Source organism: Salmo salar, chromosome ssa07 (genome assembly GCF_905237065.1).
Source record: "Salmo salar chromosome ssa07, Ssal_v3.1, whole genome shotgun sequence".
NCBI classification, from domain to species: domain Eukaryota; kingdom Metazoa; phylum Chordata; class Actinopteri; order Salmoniformes; family Salmonidae; genus Salmo; species Salmo salar.
This window is the reverse complement of record NC_059448.1, coordinates 48,629,397-48,649,500: the sequence shown is the minus strand read 5'-3', so window position 1 is coordinate 48,649,500 and position 20,104 is coordinate 48,629,397. Positions and strand designations below refer to the sequence as shown.

Here is a 20,104-nt window from a genome sequence, read left to right as displayed (position 1 = left end):
TTGACTGCAGACCCATTATATATTTTTTGCTTATCTGGATTCACAGGTTTTACGCACCAACAAGACTTTTTGGAGAGCACTATGGTCCTCTTTTGATATGGCCTTGTTATGAATATGTGCAAATGAGGGATATGGCTAGAGAATGTTCACTCACATTTGCAAAAAACGTGGGGAGGGATTTGCCTCAGTCCCAACCTGTTTTTATTTTGGAAGTAGAAGATTTTAGCTGCTCTAGCCTGCAGGGAGGATGTCAGACCAGATGTGATACTTCGGGACCTCAGGCTTTCTACACATCCCCCATATCTACACACTCCAGCTCTTCAATGGCTACAAAAAAAAGCGAGTGCCTAATCTGTGTCCTGTTTGCGACATAGTCCTCCGCTGCTAGAACAGACTTTCTATTGACATACTGTTGCCTGCAATGTCTCTCAAGGTTTCTCACTCTTCCACAGCCACAGATGACAGGTTGAGGGCGGCGGCCATTTTGCATGGAAAACTCCTCTCCTTCTCTGTGTCCAGTTGCTATTGTTTCCAGGATGGTGATAGAACTGGTCTAGCTCTCCTAGTGGTCACACATCAAGGCAGGGGTGAGTCCAAGCCCCATGCTCCTGGTAGAGCCCACTAGAGCCCTCATTGATGAGAAACTACAGATTGTGGTGAAGAATGTTTTTCCCAAAAAATAAGATTACCCTTCGTTCCTTTCACCGTTCTGAAACGGGGATGGTCAAAGGCAAGAACAACTATGTTTTTGGGCTTGGGTTCCTACTTGTTGTTTTGCCAGATGTTACTATTTATGTTTGTCATACTTCATGCAAAAATATTTTTTAAAAGTACAGTATTTTGACTTGTTTATCAACTGTACAAATTGCTATAGTAAAGCAACTGAGTTGTGTTATTGTACTGTATCGTGTGTGAAGTTGCGGAGGACATCCGTTTCGGCGGTTCATGGGCTTACTGTGGATCATGAGGCCAGTGTCTGGCAGTGAAACAGGACTCCGGTACACACACACACCAAATTACATAAGAATATAATTGTCCTATATATTTTTTTTTTTTTCATAGCATGTCCAAAGTGTTTTTTTTTTTTCATTAACTTATGTTTTTCATGTTATGTTTCTAGTCTCAGAGCAATCTGGTCTCCAATTTAACTTGGATGAAAACCTTTTTTGTTGTTGTTATTATGCTTTCTGCTCCTGTATGAATTCTGAATTATTTTCAGTTAGCTCTCCCTACATAGTTGACTGTTTCTTTTCTCTCTGTCAGGTTGAAGAAGAAGGATGTCCGTTCTCCACTGCTTGTTCAGATCTCTGTGTACAGTGGCCACATCAGCCAGGACTTCAGTAAGCAGGCTGCTGTAGCCTGTACAGTCGTAGAGTGCTGGTGTATGGCCCCCGTAGTCCAAAAGATAGACATCAACAAGGACAGAATCCAGGGAACCCTTTTTATACCAGCAGGTGATTAAATAAGATATTTTGTATGCGATTAAATATCCTAAAATGCATTACGGTATATCATTAGACCAGAATGTTGACCTTGAAGTGTGACAAACTGTTAGATAATGGATGCAAGTGTAAAGATATGTATACTATACTATACTATATTACTGTATATGCTTTCCTCTATAAGGTCCTTGACATTCCCTGCTGTGCTGGAGCTATCTGGGGGAGGAGGGGGGCTGTTTGAGCATCGCTCCCACCTGTTAGCCTCCCAAAGCTACGTCTCCTTAGTGCTGCAGTACCTCACGGACTTCTCCACAACAGTTGCCATAGGATGCAAATACTTTGAGGTATTTGTTCATTTCATTGTGGAAAAAGATGCCACAGGCCTGAAGTGTGTTTGCTCTGGAGTTTGTTGTGAACCTGTCGCCCCTACTTCACTATGCTGAGACCATCCCCAGGTGGCCAGTGATAGAGTGGCTGTGTTTGGCTTCTCACTGGGAATTCTTATCCCTGGCCGTTTACTCTGATGTCATTTACGTGCGTATTCCACACCTTCCTCTTTGAATTTGACTTGTTTGATTGATAACCAGTTAATTAGTGAACGCAAATACTGTAAACAATTATTTTACAGGTGCTCTGTAGACACAACCCTATTTCCAACATATGGTTTGATAATTCAGCCCAGATGTATGGTGTGTATAAGTGGCAGCCATGTTTTCCCTTTTAGATTGTCCCTTGTGTCAATAGCTGACAAGTACAACACGTGAGTGTGTTTTAACCTATTCTAAAGAAATGGTAAATGACCAAATTTGGAATGCACTGAAATTATAGTTGTATTTTGCTCAAATCTCTAGAAATATGCACAAGATGCACTTTGATGAGAACAACCATTTGATCTGGAGAGACATGATCCAGCCCATCACTGAGAGTGACCCTAAAGTGGAGGTGATGGTATCTTTCAGACTGCATTGTATGCACACTATACTGTATGTATTTGTACAGTGAGGAACTAACATGTGTTTGGACCTCTTTTTTGACCCCATAGGTCAGGAGGTTAAAGTGTCCATTACTGATGGTCATTGGAGAAGCTGACCAGAACTGTGCCACTGCAGAATCTGTCCAGGATGTAAGTACTGTACATTTTAGTTATTTAGTAGACACTCTTGTCCAGAGCAACATACAGGAGCAATTAGTGTTAAGCTCCTTGCTCAAGACATATTTTTTACCTAGTCACCTCAGGGATTCAAACCAGCAACCTTTCTGTTAATGGTCCAACACTCTTAACCACTAGGCTACCTGCCACTACCTGATAATGCATACATAGACCTACATTGATTACAGTATAAGTTGGCACACTAAAAGGCCTATCCCAGATATCACCTGACCTCTGACCTCTATGCACAGATGCGCAGTACAGTATGTTGGAGAGGGGCAGGGAACAGTCACCTGCTGACAACTGTGTCCTACCTTGGGGCTGGTCACCTGATCAAACCTTTCTACTCTCCTCACTTCCACTCCAGCCCCTTCCTTAGGCTTTACACCAAGAACAGGGGCAAAGGTGAGGGATTTTACAGAGCATCTGTCATCTGCTCTTACTTACTATAAGGCTAGATCAAGGACCCAGTCGATAGTATCACTAGACATTACACATTACATTATAAGTCTTTGAAAGGGATTGTTTTTCATTAGTATTTTTACCCTACTGTAAAACTGTGATGTGTTGTTGCAGTGATTATGTTGTGGGGAGGGCAGTCCAAATGGAGGAGGATACTGGAGTTCCTTCAGAAGAACCTGTATCAAAGACTGGACCCCTCTGTCCCCTCAGAGCTGTGAGATCCTCCTGGACTATCTCCATTATAGTTGTAGCTTCTCTAGCTTCATTATCTGTCAGGGCCCTATTCTTGAAATGAAAGAGACAATATTGGTTGGATTTGTTTTTACTCACCAGGTGGCAGCATTGCACAGTCTCTTAAATGACTGGTCTTAAATGACTAGGTGTCATAGTAGTCAATGTCCTGACAATTACAAGGAGGAAGAAGAGGAGATGGTCGACATCCACCTTTCATCAAAGTCCTTATGGGGAACCCTTTCTGTTTAAAGACCTTGGGTCAGACCTTGGCTGCTCGGTCACGGTTGAGTTGTGGTCTTCTAGCCAGTCTGTTTTGGATTCCAAACTCCTGTGAGGTGATATGAAGTGTTATTGATATCAGCTGAGTTGGAGAGAATGAACACCGCTGCCTTTAACTCTTATCAACTGCATACCTTTTTTTTTTTTGAGATGTCACCCATATATTCTCACTTCAGATCACTCCATTCTGGCAAAGGGGACCGATGGCGTAAACATCTCCGTGTGTTGCTCATATATTAAACCAATAGCCTGGTCTCAGATCTGTTTGCGCTGTGTTGCTCTTATGGTCATTGTCATCCCAAACATCGTCATGCACAAACATATCTGGGCAGATCTGTAGGCTACTAAACCAATGCCTTCTCTAGTGATGAAGGATAAATGCCCAATTTGGCAACCTGCCGTGCTATTAAACCAATGCCTTCTTTAGTGATGAAGGATAAATATCCAATTTGGCAACCCGCCATGCCGTTAAACCAATGCCTTGAGTAGTAGTTTAAAGATAAATTCCCAATCTGGCATCCCGCCGTGCCATTAAACCAATGCCTTGTCTAGTGATTGTGGATAAATGCCCAATCTGGCAACCCGCCGTGCCGTTAAACCTTTACAGACTCAGTGGAGTATACCCTCAACCTTCATTCCTCCAGCAGCCTTGTGGTGTGACTTGGCGTCCCCATCCCTTCCCCCCCTATTATTAAGAGGAGGAAGTAATCCAGCGCCTGTATCCTATGCATCAGACCCACGCTCAGGCCCCGCCATGGAAAACATTCCACTGGCAGCCCCTCAGCACGGCACATATGGACCAAATTCCTCCTTTTGAAACTCCATTGAAAGAATATGTTCATGTTGTGAGCCCGAAAAAAAGGGGAATAATACATTAAAGCGATTTTAAAATAAAACATTTGTATTACTCATTGTCACACATGGCGGCGGTAGAGAAGAGGATGGAGGGGAGGGGTTTAGAGACACAGATGACTCCAGATGTTAGGTTCAGATGTTCTGATTTATGAGCTATAGAGCCATGCACAGTGTGAGGCTATTACCCAGATAGTGATGCCACCTAGTGACCATGGCAATCTACAAATCCTGTAGCTCTCTGGTTAGGGTCCATGCCATGTTAAGTGGGCAGCCCACAGAACACTAGATCTGGAATCCCTACTCCCCAGGGGCTGATAGTGAGTTAGGATTTTAGAAATGTGACCCACCCACTTTTAGTAGGGAGGTGGAAGGGAGCGTTGAAATATTTCCCTGTCCATCCATAGAGTTTTGACAGACTGATATAGCATGTATAATGGCTAGGGAGCCTGGCTTTGACAGTGAGAAGGCAGAGGGGTGATGATGCCAACATTGTGTGCGCTTGCGTGCTTGTGTGTGTGTGTTAGTTTCCTATGTGTTAGTCAGGGAATGGGATACCTCAGTGTATCCAACAGCCAATTACACAGTATGAGGAGGGTAGTGCCTAACCCATAACAAACAATACTTTAACAGCCTGCATAAACTCATGAGATCAGCCTGAAATTAAATTAACACACTACCACTACTTGGAATCATGTCACCAAGAATAGATAAAACTAAGTCTCAAAACAGATCAAATAAATAAAAGCTGTTTAGCACATTTATGTATGCCATGCGTTCATTTGATTGGGTTAATATATGCTTCTGTCGCTGTTTTTGCCCTTAAAAGTGAGTCTCACAGCAGACTGTCAATCTACTACTTGCCAAGCACTTGCCCACTTTGATGTGGTTTCTTGGTGACGTGCTTCTCCTCCAAAACTCCATAATGCTCAGTAACCGAAGCGGCCACAGTTATCACAGCTCTTGGAATTCTGGCATTCTGCTCCATGTTCCCACAAAATGAATTTGTTGTGCATAGCACCCCTGACACAGTCGATAAGCAATGGGAGATCGTTGTCAGGGAGGGAGTGATGAGGCTTAGGCATGAGGTGGTTCTCTCTTACTCCCCCCTACAGCTCTTATCTAGTATTGTTATGTAGAGGTGCTTAGTTCTCATGAGAGTTCTGGTATTGTTGAGTAGGGGTGCTGGGTTCTCATGGGACTTCTGGTAAGCTCTGTTTCAACACAACCCACTGCAAGGGTCTATAACTCAATTTGCCCCGGTGTAATCCTACCACAGGTGCTGGTTCCCAAGGGGAAATGCTCATCCTGTGTCTGTCTGCCTGTCTGTCTGTCTGTCTGTCTGTCTGTCTGTCTGTCTGTCTGTCTGTCTGTCTGTCTGTCTGTCTGTCTGTCTGTCTGTCTGTCTGTCTGTCTGTCTGTCTGTCTGTCTGTCTGTCTGTCTGTCTGTCTGTCTGTCTGTCTGTCTGTCTGTCTGTCTGTCTGTCTGTCTGTCTGTCTGTCTGTCTGTCTGTGTGTGTCATTTAATAATTTTTGTTCCCCATTTACACTACCATTCAAAAGTTTGGGGTCACTTAGAAATGTCCTTGTTTATGAAAGAAAAGCACATGTTTGTTCATTAAAATAACATCAAATTGATCAGAAATACAGTGTAGACATTGTTAATGATGTAGATCACTATTTATGGCTGATTTTGAATGGAATATCTACATAGGCGTACAGAGGCCCATTATCAGCAACCATCACCCCTGTGTTCCAATGGCACGTTGTGTTAGCTAAGCCAAGTTCATAATTTTAAAAGTCTAATTGATCATTAGAAAGCCCTTTTGCAATTATGTTAGCATAGCTGAAAACTGTTGTTCTGATTAAAGAAGCAAAAAAGCTGGCCTTCTTTAGACTAGTTGAGTATCTGGAGCATCAGCATTTGTGGGCTCGATTACAGGCTCAAAATGGCCAGAAACAAAGCACTTTCTTCTGAAACTCGTCAGTCTTTTCTTGCTCTGAGAAATGAAGGCTATTCCATGCGAGAAATTCCCAAGAAACTGAAGATCTCGTACAACGCTGTGTACTACTCCCTTCACAGAACAGCACAAACTGTCTCTAACCAGAATAGAAAGAGGAGTGGGAGGCCCCGGTGCACAACTGAGCAAGAGGAGAAGTACATTAGAGTGTCTAGTTTGAGAAACAGACACCTCAGAAGTCCTCAACTGGCCTCTTAATGAAATAGTACCCGCAAAACACCAGTCTCAATGTCAACAGTGAAGAGGCGACTCCGGGATGCTGGCCTTCTAGACAAGTTTGGTAGATTACCTCCACGTTTCTCTCTACACCAAAAATGTTTCTCTCTACTGAACACACCCAGCAGTTAATGCCCAAGGAGCAACAGCCTTATCACGCGCCCACACTGCCCCTTACTGCCCAGTCCCCACAATAGACTCAGTGTATTAGCTATGTGGTTACAGCAGTTTTAAATAGACTCTCTCACTTTGGACATTGTGCAAATGTATCTGCCATTCCTCCAGTTCATCACATGCTAGGGTTTCTCTCCCCTTGTTGCTTGGCATCTTTATGGAGGCGCTCACACAACTGATTTTTCTATTGGTTGTCGTCCAAGGAGAAGCTCTTGTGTGATTTTCTTGGAAAACGTAAGGAGATAACTGTGAGTAATGAGTAAACAACTGGCTCCATGAGGTGTGCTGACTGGTGGAAAACACCTTGAGAATAAACACTGCGCTGTTTAGGTCCTTGGCAGATTTCCATCCTAGCATTTTCTCTGTTTATTTAAGAATTAATCATTAAAGGGGTAATCCACAGTTGAAACAATAACAAAGCATAATCCCCGTCCCTGTTTCAGTAATACATTTAGCTGTGGGATTGGGCTGGAGAAATGTAACCACTCTCAAATTCATAGACAGAGCTATGGATGCAAGGCTGACCATCCATAATATCAAAATGACAGTTTAAACTTTGTTTTGAGGCTATATCGTGTTTGTTTACATTACTTTGTTTACGAACATTGGAGTAATCAATACATGAATGAATCATTAATGTATAAATGCAAAAATGGATGTAGCAACTGCAGATTGCCCCTTTAAGTGACTATAGTGTCTGTGGTCAGCAGGCTCTGTTTTCTCTGTAGCCATCTTCGTATGGTTTTAATGTGCATCGTACTGTTGTATCAACACATTCAGGGAACCCTGTGTGTGTGCGTTCGCGCATTCGTCTGTGTGTGTGTTCCCCTCAGACATGCTCCAACCCACCCCTGAGCTGCCAGTCACCAGAGGCAGCAGGACCATTATGTGTGTGTGTGTGTGTTCAGTGTGAAACTAGCTGTGAAGACGCGTGTGGCCCTCGGGGAGCCAACCTGACCCTGTGAGCCGTTTAGTCAAACTGCTTATCCTTCCATGTCAACACGCCATCTGATTTGTATTTCAGGGGAATGTCCACCTACAGTATGATGGACCTTAGGGGTATGACAGTCTCCACTTGATGAACTCATCAGTAAGAGACACATGTAACATAGCCTGCCTAGATCATCCATTAGTCGTCACCGCTGGGTGGTGGTGCCTAATGGGAGTGGTGCCTTATGGTTTTAAGCAGTATCCATCTGACAAACATTGTTTGACCTAACACACACCCAGGCTTTATTCCACAATGGGGAAAGTATGTTTACTTGGATCACATGGTAGAAAGTAAAAAGCTGTTGGCTTGGTGAATCCTTCTTTCCCCTCCTTTCTTGTTAATGGTGTTTTTCAGGGGAACAGATGTGTTGACTGAGTCACATAAGGACTCTACAGATGCTCTGGGTTGAGGAGTTGAAGCATTCGTGTCCTGGAGAATAGGAGAGTAACACACAGTAGGAGGGATATGATGTGGTGATCAATGTGTCCACTTAAGGATTAATGTGGAGAGAGAGAGAGAAGATACAGGTAAAGAGAAAGGGGGATACCTAGTCAGTTGTACAACTGAATGCCGACAACTGAAATGTGTTTTCTGCACTTAATTAACCCAACCCCTCTGAATGAGAGAGAGAGAGAGATAGTGACTTAGGAAAGTATTGAGACCCCTTGACTTTTTCCAAATTTTGTTACGTTACAGCCTTATTCTAAAATGGATTAAATAAATAAACATCTTCAGCAATCTACACACAACACCCCATAATAAAAAACAGAAATACCTTATTTACACAAGTATTCAGACCCATTGCTATGAGACTCGAAATGAAGCTCAGGTGCATACTGCTTCCATTGATCATCATTGAGATGTTTCTACAACTTGATTGGAGTCCACCTGGGGTAAATTAAATTGATTGGACATGATTTGGAAAGGCACACAACTGTCAATAAAAGGTCCCACAGGTGACAGTGCATGTCACGGCAAAAACCAAGCCATGAGGTCGAAGGAATTGTCACTAGAGCTCCGAGACAGGATTGTGTCGAGGCACAGATTTCAGCAGCATTGAAGGCCGTCAAGAACACAGTGCCCTCTATCTTTCTTAAATTGAAGTAGTTTGGAAACACCAAGATTCTTCCTAGAGCTGGCCACCCGGCCAAACTGAGCAATCGGGGGAGAAGGGCCTTGGTCAGGGAGGTGACCAAGAACCTGATGGTCACTCTGGCAGAGCTTTAGAGTTACTCTGTGGAGATGGGAGAACCTTCCAGAAGGACAACCATCTCTGCAGAACTCCACCAATCAGGCCTTTACGATAGAGTGGCCAGACGGAAGCCACTCCTCAGTAAAACGCTCATGACAGCCCGCTTGGAGTTTGCCAAAAGTCCCCTAAAGACTCTCAGACCATGAGAAATAAGATTCTCAGGTCTGATGAAACTAATATTGAACTCTTTGGCCTGAATGCCAAGTGTCACATCTGGAAGAAACCTGGCACCATCCCTACGGTGAAACATGGTGATGTCAGCATCCTGCTGTGGGGATGTTTTTCAGCGGCAGGGACTGGAAGACTAGTCAGGATCGAGGGAAAGATGAACGGAGCAAAGTACAGAGAGATCCTTGATGAAAACCTGCTCCAGAGCTCTCCGGTTCACCTTTCAACAGAACAACGACCCTAAGCACACAGCCAAGACAACACAGGAGTGGCTTCGGGACAAAGCTCTGAATGTCATTGAGTGACCCAGCCAGAGTCCGGACTTTGAACCCGATCCAACATCTCTGGAGAGACCTGAAAATAGCTGTGATTTTTTTTAATTTTTTTATTCTGTATTAAAACCTCACAAAATGTTCTAAAAACCTGTTTTTGCTTTGTCATTATGGGGTGTTGTGTGTAGATTGATGAGAAAAACAACAACAATTTAATCATTTTTAGAATAAGGTTGTAACTGAACAAAATGTGGAAAAAGTCAAGGGGTCTGAATACTTTCCGAAGACACTATATCTTGGCATCACTGACAGACTTTGCAGTTATGATCATGTTTGCTCCTATCTGTTAAATAGGCCTATGATTGATGCGTAATCAACTAAGGTATGCATATAGCTCTAGGCCTTTGCTTTTACTCTTCCTGATCCCACTGATATACATGTGGGAGACATGGTGCATGTCCATATGCACAAAGCTCAACTTCAGCCCGGCCTTCGTGATTCCCTCCCAATACAGCCGACTTGTAGTTTACCCAGGGAATCCTTGTCTGGTTAGGGTGCCAAGATTGCCCAGAGAGAGGTTATCTAGCGAACATCTGCTCTTTGTCCTGAACGTTGGCTGTGGTTCTCCTGCAGCATGTTCAGTCTCATAGTCCAGACATGGAGTTCAGACATGGAATCAGCATGGAACCCTAAACGCATCATGATTAGATAAGAGGATTTCTCTTTATCACATTCACGTAATTGCTTTACAGCTTTGCGGTGACTCTCAAGGACACTTCCGTATGCTGATTATGCAGAACAGTAAATGTGTTAATTAATCTGGACCAGTATATGGCTTGAAGCGTGGAGTCCTGACCCAGTGACGGCTACATAAATAAGTCCATTAACACTGTTGATACTGCCTGATATGGAGCCATTTATCTAGAAATACTGAGAGTCAAAACTCACTGTTACTCCTTACTAAACGTTGACTCATTAAAACCGTAATAACAGGTTCTAGTGTCCATGACTCAACACACGCCATGCAGGGAACCTCTCATACATTTGCAGATGCAGAAATGGAAGAAGTGACCGTTGGCCCAGCGCCGGACACATGGCAGATGAACCTTGGTCCTCTCTGGGGCTGTAATGAGGAAGAGGGACCGTAGCGTGCTGGAGGAATATGAACCACAGGTTAATGTTGACAGAATCAATCAGAGCCTAAGTAGAATTACCTAAGCCTGTCCCGCCCGGGTCCCCAGGTAATCCATTCACGTAATTAGCAAAGTACTATTCATCTACAGGGGGAGAGTGGCTTGGATACAGCTCCCTCAGCGCTCTGAGGCTGGGCCAATTAAATAGCTGGTATTAATACAGTCATGTACACACACACACACCTCTGGGATTAGAACACAGGGGTAGGCATCCCACCGGCCAATCCCCTGTGGATTGGGCCATATTGATCTGGCCTGAAGTCATCCCATTTAAAACATGAGGGACTCAATAGGGCGGTCACACTGTTAGAGTAATATAACTGATTGTTACTGTTAGGTCAGAGACCTGGGTGCAATTCAGTTGTTGGACGTGGTAGTAAAAGAACGAGCAGCTTCAAGCAGCATACTCAAAATATGCCTCTTCAATTGAGTGAAAGTGAATGGGAAGACTAGGGGGTAAGGATGGATTGATTCAAAGCAAAAAAGCTCCCAGCACACTGCACTTTCATAGAATCACTTGTTTATTTTGTGCCAACGTTTCGACCTCACACCCGTAGCTTTTGGTGGGAGAACAGTCTGCGAGTGTGAGGGTGTTCTTGTTTGCTTTCTATTTACCCAATACGTATGTCTTATCGTCACCTTGCTCCCAGCCTTGCCTCATGTTGTCCACATGTGTTTGCAATCCAGCCTGGTGACTGCCTGATGGTTTGGTGTAATGAGCATGTTTCTTATGATGCAGAGCTGGTGTTAACACTGCATCAACCCTCCCTCAGAGAATGAGCTCATATCTGAGCTTCCAACATAAAGAACCAAACAATCAATCTGTAAGTGATTCCAGGATATGGTCGGGAAGATATTGCAATCAGCGGGCTATACGGAAAGTCTAAGATCGTCAAGATGTACTGGTAAGAACGCTTTTGGAAATTGTGAAAAGTTGCAAGTTGTCTAGCGATTTACAGTATATCCACATACTGTATCATTAAATGAATGTGTACTGGATTGATGGTATTTTCTTATTTATTAACAGACATTGTTATATGCAGTAAATACCTATGGACACCTACTACTTGTTATTGACATACTTTACAGATTACATTTTAAAAAGCCTGGAATGAAAGGAATGGGTAGGTTTAAATGGTCACTTATCTCTTCATTTAGCTGTATCTGCTTGATCAGTGGCTTTCAGTGGAGGGTTTTTTGTTACTAAGCTATTTTTAAAATGCCCAGAATAAAATAGCTATAGGGCCGTTTTTCTTTCACTTATCTGAAATATGAGACGAGGCAAAGGCAATGCCTTTCTAATTCTAAAAGTTAAGACTGGAATATGTTAAACCTAATCTGAAAAGACTAAACAATGGATAGACAAGAGAACTCACTTCCTGTTCAAAATGCAGACACTAACCAGAAGTAGTACTTCTGCAGAGAAACCTATCCACCCACCAATAATGCAGTTATTGATTAACATGTCTGAGGCTCCCTTTGCTGCTGATTGGTCTGGTCTGAGGGGACCTCCTGATTGAATTGTGGACCCAACATAAATAATGGTCTGCTGGCATAGACCAAAAGAGCTTCTGGAATGCAACTGGTAAGCGGATATCAAGTGTCACTTTTCTCCTCTTTCCATTAATGCACTCGCTGCAGTTCCTTTTGACATGGGGAGGCGTGCAATCCTAGCATAGCCTTCGCTTGTTAAAAAAAACATGCATCAACAAAGGTAACAATGAGGCTGATAGCAGGCCTTTAAAATGAATTAAACCTAATTGAATTCCACTGTGTTGATGACAGAATGCATTCAGTTCCTGATTTAGGGCTGTGATTGGTCATGCACGCCTGTTGACCCCTGACCCCAGGAAGCATATAAAACAGCAGGATGTTTGCACAAGGCCAATTCATAAGTGCTGCGAGACACAGTGGCCAATATCCCCTCCCTTCTCTGTGCTAGCCTGCCAGTCCACTCTAATCAGACAAATTTGTCTTTGTTTCTACCTAATTTCTACAGCATGTGGAGGGAGGGAGGGACCACAATACACAGGGCCCCCTGCTTGCAGTTACTCATGGAGAATGAAGTCACCAGGTAAAATTAAAATGTATATCTTCATTGATCATGTGATTTCTAGATAAGATACTCTGTCCTTGGTGAAGGGAAAGCATGGTCACAATGCAATTTCATTTGTTTTGATTAGGGAGTGGGTTACATTTTATCATGTTTGGCTGGATGTTAGAGGTTAAAAGCATTATTCCTGGTGACTGGCTTCTGTGCATCCATAGCAGTCTGTTGGAAATGGATGGCAGTTGGAGTTGTAAGCTCTGGGATAGCCTGACCCTTGCTGATTTATGTTGCCTATCCTTATCTAACGCAGCAGTTTTTCTTGAACTTTGAACTTTCTATGAAACTCAAACAGCTTTGGTTGAGTTGAAAGTCAGGCTAAACTCAACATTTATTTATATTTTGATTCATTTGCTATCTAGATAGACATTTCAAATAACATTGAGGTTGTTCATCTGTGGGCCATTCAGGTCTCCATCTGTGTTGAAAGCTATTGTTTTTGGGGAATGTGAGGCGTTTACATGTTCCAAGATGGATGGCACTGACTTTCCCTTGCTCTGAGACTGTGTACATTATATCTTATTGTTACCATTTATGTAGCGAAAGGCTTGGACTTCTACATACACAAACTGGGCTTAGACTTTGGGCTGCCAGACAGACCACTGACAGCTATTCTGTGTTGAATGAGTAGGGATGAAAAGTGGAGGCAGATGTCATTCTCTCTATTTCCTCAGCTGTCAAAAAAGGTCATTCCTCTGATTGACACTTGGATTGTGATGGAGAACCATGACCATTCCCAGTTGACATGATCTGCTCAGGGAAGAATGGCCCTAGAATATTGATTAGCATCCCCTGCTTTGAACAGAACGACTACTGACCAATTCGCCACCGCCGTGAGCCGATTTGAAGAAGGAATGTCCCGTTGAGAATTGCTCTACATTGACACAAACTGATTAAAATTCCGGCAGAAGATCCCGGTGATGATCCACAGGAGTCTAGATGCAGAACTAAAAACGCCCTAAAGGAACCTTCTACCTTCACACTCATGTTAAACTGTCAGCTACAGCCAAGTAGATTATGATGGATCGGTCTGTGTGGAATGTTGTTTTCTAAAGGTTCTCTAGGCTCTGATTGGTTCACTAGTAACTCATCAGCGTCCGTCTTTAGGGGTGTTCAGTGTCAAAGTAATCAGAGGTATTATCAAAAGCTTTTGACCCACCAACCAAATCATTAGCATATTGCTGATAGGAGAATTTAGTCTGAGGTTAAAGCAACAATCCCCTTTACAAGATGGAATGCTGCTTTTAATACCAGATTTTCAGCTTCCAACTTACCGGTCGGCACGAATACGGGTGCATTCTTTCCGAGGCTTCGGTTGTGTGTTTTTAAACTAGTATCCATCTATAACCTCTCTGAGGAGGAAGAGTTAAGTCCTCCACCTGTCTAAAGGAAGGTCAAACTACATCCTGTGTGTTCAACTGTCAGCAAGGTCACATGACTTCCAGACAGGAGTCGCGTTTTGTGCTCCATGTTAGATCCTGGGAACTGATACACTCAGGATTGAAGGAGAGCGTTTTCAGATGTTCCTATTTCAGGAGTAGGAGCCCAGCTGGCTGTGCTGTTCTGATCTGTTCATACTGTGGTATTTTCCCTCCTTTGGCCACTTGCTTTGATATTGTTTCAATTTTCTGCCACAAAGGCAGTAGAACTCTCCATCAGTACTAGAACTCTTCATCAGTAGTGCTTGTTGGCTTATGGGAGATGAGGAGAAATAAATGAACACAATATCAGTGATGTAAAATGAGGGATGAAATGTAATCAAATCCAGAAGTCATTGTAATGAAATTGAATGGTGCTTTATGGGAGGGTAATGACCCATGTACTTGACAAGCATAGAGGAAGCTATGATAATGGAAGAGAATGAGAAGCACTATACTATAGCTCTGGTCATGAGGTGAAACTTACTGTGGTATCTGCCTATCGGTCAGTCTTTCCGCTCTCATCATTTGAATAACTTATTTAGTAGCTGGTAACATCCGCTGAGTAATGCTACACAGATGTCAATGTGAATGGAGCACTTTGAGCAGCTGAAACATGGACAGAAAGATATAGACTAGTCCATTCGCTATTATGAATCATCGGAGGAGGCAATTATTATAGTCTGCATGGGCCATTGGTCCTTTAAATTTGACCTTTTCCTGATAACTGTTCACATCATAAGGTAACATGTATCTGTACTAGACCCATTGTCACCCTCCAAAATCCATAAATCGAAATTATATGCCATAGATCCCTGGATAGGAAGGTCTGAATTATCTCTGCTAGCAACTGTAACTGTACACTTTATCACAGACAACGGCTAGACAAAACTACAGGAAGTGGTATAAATCTTATAACTCGACTCCAATATGCTTTTCCTATTGAAGTTAATGCCTGAGCTAGAGAGAACCTGCGATGGCACATAGGACATTATTATACTGTACCCCTTGCTGAGGTGTCTGGCACTGTGACAGACAATATTGTTCAGTGGCAGGGGGTGAGGGGTGGGGTTCTCCATACAGTTCACTGTGCTTTATACCAGACCTGGGTTCAGATACTATTTGAAATCTTTCAAATTCTTTTAGTGCTTGCTCTAGCCTGCCTTGGAGTGACAGATGGTCAGGGTTTGCACTGTTGCGACTACTCTATTGTTCCTAAAGCAAATTCAAGCCTAGCGGAAGTATTTACAAATTATTTCAGCTAGTGTTTAAACCCAGGTGTGGTGTATACATGTCATAAACAGGAAGGCCTCATACAGAGCCAGTCTAGGTCAAAGACAACAGATGGAGCAGTTGATTAAAGTTGACTTGTACAGTGCACTTTAGGGAAGGAAGGAGGAGAGAGTTTAACCGTTGATTGATCCCATAATGTAACTCTGGCCCTTCCTGTGGGACTTTCTGGGAGCTGGTATGCATGAGACTGTGTTGGCAGAACTAATGGTGAGACGCAGCGCTATTATTAGACACCTGATGTCTGTCTTTCCTCGCGCACTGGCTGCCTTAGTCTTCATTGGGCGACCTCGAAGGAATGCGATTCATAATAGGATCAGGTGTGGAGATATTATGAACAGTGTTCTGGGTTGAATTTAGTTTGTGGGATTCATGTAGTCTGGGGTCAAACAGACGTCAGCCAGAAGCTAGTTGAGAAGTAATCGTTCATTTTGACACAGACTCGCTCTTATGAGTCTGTCTGGGTATTATGAGTCACTTAGTTAATTGAGTTCCTCTTCTCCTTTCTCTATAGGCTGTTATTTCTGGACTTTCTGTCCAGCCTCCACTGTGAGATCACAGGATGTCCTTTAGATATGGAAATGCCCTCGTTTATAGAAAGTCTCCCTCTGTTTCCCTTTCAAATGCCAAGTCATTCCACATTAGACTGAAGAAGTAGTCTCGGCTGCACTGATTCTACCAGAACTGCAACTGTACTACAGTAATGGAATTCTTAAACACGGTCCGAGGGGAGCGCTTTAAAAGACGAGTGTCTGAGGAGATCTACCTCGAGCTGTTTCAACACCGACCGTGACTCCTGCTGAATTCCTCCTCTCTCTCTCTACGTCCAGGGTGGCTACGGCCAGTCTATTAATCTAACACACAGTGCTTTTCAGATCAGATTCCCCCCTCTCGCTGCCTGGTAGGTTGTTACTGATCCCACTATTCACGTTTTCTGCTGTTGTTATTGCAGTCTTTCATGGCTAAGTGGCAGCGGCGGCCTCAACTATGTGCTGTGTGGACAGATGGAGGGAGAGATATGCAAAACCAGAGCAGCTGCACCAACAGAGAAAACAATATGTCCTTACTTTACCTCTCGTAACACGCGAATCAATCCATCATGAGCTCGTTCAGGCGTCCACCACTCACGCTGCTGTCTCGTTATCACGCCCGTCATTCCCATGGTAATTGAGGAGAGGGTTTGCAATAAGCTTCAGTCCGCTGATTTGGATGTCGACTGCAATTTGGGTTGTATTTGTCATAGATGCATAGGCTGTCTGAAATGGCATGCTGTTCTCTATACACTGAGTGTTCAAAATATTAAGAACAGCTTTTTGCCCTCAAAACAGCCTCAAGTTGTCGGGGAATGGACTCTACATGGTGTCAAGCGTTCCACAGGGATGCTGGCCCATGTTGACTTCAATGCCGCCCAAAGTTGTGTCAAGTTGGCTTGGATGTCTTTTGTCTTGCCCATTCACTCTCTGAATGGCAGACATACACCATCCATGTTTCAACATCTCCAGACTTAAAAATCCTTCTTTAACCTGTCTCCTCCCCTTCATCTACACTGATTGAAGTGCATTTAACAAGCAACATCAATAAGGGATCATGGCGTTCACCAGGTGTTCCTAATGTTTTGAACACTCAGTGTATAGTGCACTACTTTTGACCAGAGCACTATGGAGTGCTTGTCCTCCAGCTGGTGGGGGTTCAATACCCATGTGTTGGATACACAGTGGGGGAGCAGGACAAGGTTGGCTCTCTGCCTCACATCTTTTATCTCCAATTAGTTGTTAATTGCAGCTAATTCGTTAGAGCCTGTAGCTATGATAATGACTTTGCAACTGTACTGTTTCACCAGGCAGTACTCACACAGTAGGAACCACTTGGAGGTTTCATTGGCTCAGTGGGTGAGAGCATGATGCTGGCAACACCAGGGTTGTGGGTTCAATTCCCACACAGGCCACTGAATACAGCTCTCTTAGTCACTTTCGCATCTGTTAAATGATGCGAAACTGAAGTCAAATGTCCAAAGAAAAATGAGTGTGGAGAAATCTTGATTTGTGTTAAGAATAAGACTAAACTTGAAGGGAGGAATATTCCATGCTCAGCCTGAGATTGTCCATATAGTCTCTGAGTTTTTGTTGTATTACACTATGAACTCTCCGGTATAGAATCACATACCATGAAAGCAGATGTGTGTGACGGAATATTTTTGCTTAGAGTGGAACCACCCATAACCCTAGCCAGCGCTCAATGTATTTAACTTCGGTGTGGCAAACAAAAAGCACATGCGTGTGTGTGTGCGTGGCCGCTTGTGAAACAAAGACACAGTCATAAGTACAGGTGGACAGTCCAGATTGCATGATGAATTCTCTAAACTGAAAGATTTATTTATCCTCCCAACAAGACATTTTTGGAAAACTCCAAATGAAGCATAACAATGTTTTATCATCTCTGGCCTTTAGAATTTCTTCACAGAGCAGACATGTTTTACATGACACCACAGAGAATGCATTCTATTCTCAGTGTGAGAGAGTTGCAGCTACCTACATTGTTTACAGTGTCAGAGATCTGTTATTCAGAATGGTTCAGGTTCATTTCCCTCCTCTCGTCCTCTACAATAATGTCTCATTTCTGTATGTAACGTCATGAAGATAGTTGTAGCCCATCCCTTCTGTCTGGGGCTGACGTTCTCTCAGCTTCATCACAGCCATTAGTAATTTACTGCTCCTTCCTTCTCTCCTCTGTAGAGGGGCTGGTTAAAGAGGAGACCTTTCTGCCTCTATTCTCTCTGGGTGAAGAGAAGAGGCTTTACGGCCCTATGAAATGGTCTCTCCCGCTCTGCTGCTCCGTATCCTGACAGTTTAATTGGAGAGGCATAAATCAGCCCATCTGTCAGAGAGAGGGGTAATTATTTCCCTGTCTCCGCTACCAGCTTTACCGCCCTCTCTTCCTCCCTTAAATAGACATGTAGGAGCACACACACACACATAGTAGTAGTAAATGCACTCACACACACCCACTAAATTAAATGTGTCTTAATATTGTGTTGCAATGTATTTTTAACCAATTTAGTTTCAGAAAACACATTTGGAATGCATTTTTCGAGTTTATTGTATATTGAAAATGTATTGAACCATAACGCATTGACAAATGTGTATTTTCAATGGGGCGGTTTGCACCCAGCTCTCAAACTCTGAAAACTCAACCTCAAAGCTGTTAAAATGTAGAAGTGTAAGTCCTGCTTGCTTGCCTTTACACATAAACTGACAGGAATTCAAGTCATTCCAAGAGCAACACATGTGCCCGTTCATGGAAACACAACCTGGGTAGAATGTATAATACCTCCCAGCTCTCTGGAGAACCCTCTGGAAATATAACGCACAATGGCATGTGGCTACTATGTGTGGTAACACATCTCATTAATTTCAGTATGTGTCAGGCCTTTGAACAATGTGGTTTTGTTTTGGCACTATTCACTGGGCATTAGATGTACAAACGAGGAGATACCATTACATATCTCATCCTGAGGTTCCTACTCAACTCACTGGTGGAAAATCCAAGTAAATTCTCCCTCTTTTCAGAACCCCCTTAATTGTAACCCCCAAAGCTGACTCAGCACAACAGGGTTGTGTTCATTAGGCACCAAATGGAATAAAATGCACTGAAACAACGAGAGACTACCTGGACTTGTCTAATGAGAAATGTTCATTTTCATATTATGTTGCAAAACGTTTGAACATGACCCAGAACTCCAATGACCCTTTCAAACATGACCCAGAACTCCAATGACCCTTTCAAACATGAAGTGTGTTTGGTGGGTGTGTTTTTGGGAGACTCTGAAAGGGATATGGTCTCTGCATGGTATGGTTGCATGCTTCTGGTCTTAGAGAGGACATGCCACTCAGACCATGAGTCATAAGCTCCCGGAGAGAACTCTACAGTACAATAGTAGATCTCTCAGGGATGCACTAACCTGCCCTGTAAGTTAGAATTTAGGCTTCTGGCAATACCTTAGTAAAGGCAATGAAATAATAAAGTGTAATATATAATATTAGAATGGAGAGCCAGGCTATAAAAAAATCACACAAGTGGAGGAAATGAATTGGTTAGGAATATTTGTATGAATGCCATAGTAACTTCCATAGGATATCAAATTATCATCAGAATTCAAATAATGTCTAACAACCTATTTTAATATCTCAGCATTAAGAAAACATGTCCCCTGACTAACTCAATATCTGGGCTATAACATTTTACGACCCTACTGTGAAATATTTAATTTGCTGTTTTTGAAACTGTCTCCAGCCCATGTTAGATGTGATTTTATTATTTGGAAACGTTCAACAGGAATAATATTTAATATTGGGTTGGTGTGGAGTGAAGGAGGAAGGGTCTGTGTTGCTTTTAATCTACTGCTGAAGGGCAATGTGTTGGGAGTGGGCAGTGAGTGTCCTTAGGTAAACTGTTCAGGGCTCTGTTGGACATAAATGATTGTTACTGGCTCAGTCTCTCATATTCTCCTGCTTTCTCCCTGGTTGCCTCTGTCTGCCTGTGTGAGGTAGGAGTCCTCTGTCTGCCTGTGTGAGGTAGGAGTCCTC

The 20,104-nt window shown here is 43.1% G+C and overlaps 2 protein-coding genes across 2 annotated transcripts in view; both read left to right on the top strand.

Moving 5' to 3' along the window:
* The first annotated feature begins 276 nt into the window (after positions 1-276).
* LOC106609489 (bile acid-CoA:amino acid N-acyltransferase-like) lies at positions 277-5,736 on the top strand. Its single transcript, XM_014208361.2, is given in 7 exon segments — positions 277-998; positions 1,264-1,454; positions 1,627-1,629; positions 1,632-1,786; positions 2,485-2,565; positions 2,844-2,997; positions 3,169-5,736. Coding segments are annotated over 7 exon segments (741 nt in total). The 5' UTR covers positions 277-945; the 3' UTR covers positions 3,273-5,736.
* Positions 5,737-12,608: 6,872 nt separating this feature from the next.
* The window catches only part of LOC106609494 (semaphorin-3C), a 55,368-nt gene continuing 47,872 nt past the window's right edge, over positions 12,609-20,104 (top strand). Inside the window, exon 1 of the mRNA XM_014208368.2 lies at positions 12,609-12,780. The gene's annotated coding sequence lies outside the window, so the exon portion shown is untranslated. The remainder of the gene's footprint in view (positions 12,781-20,104) is intronic.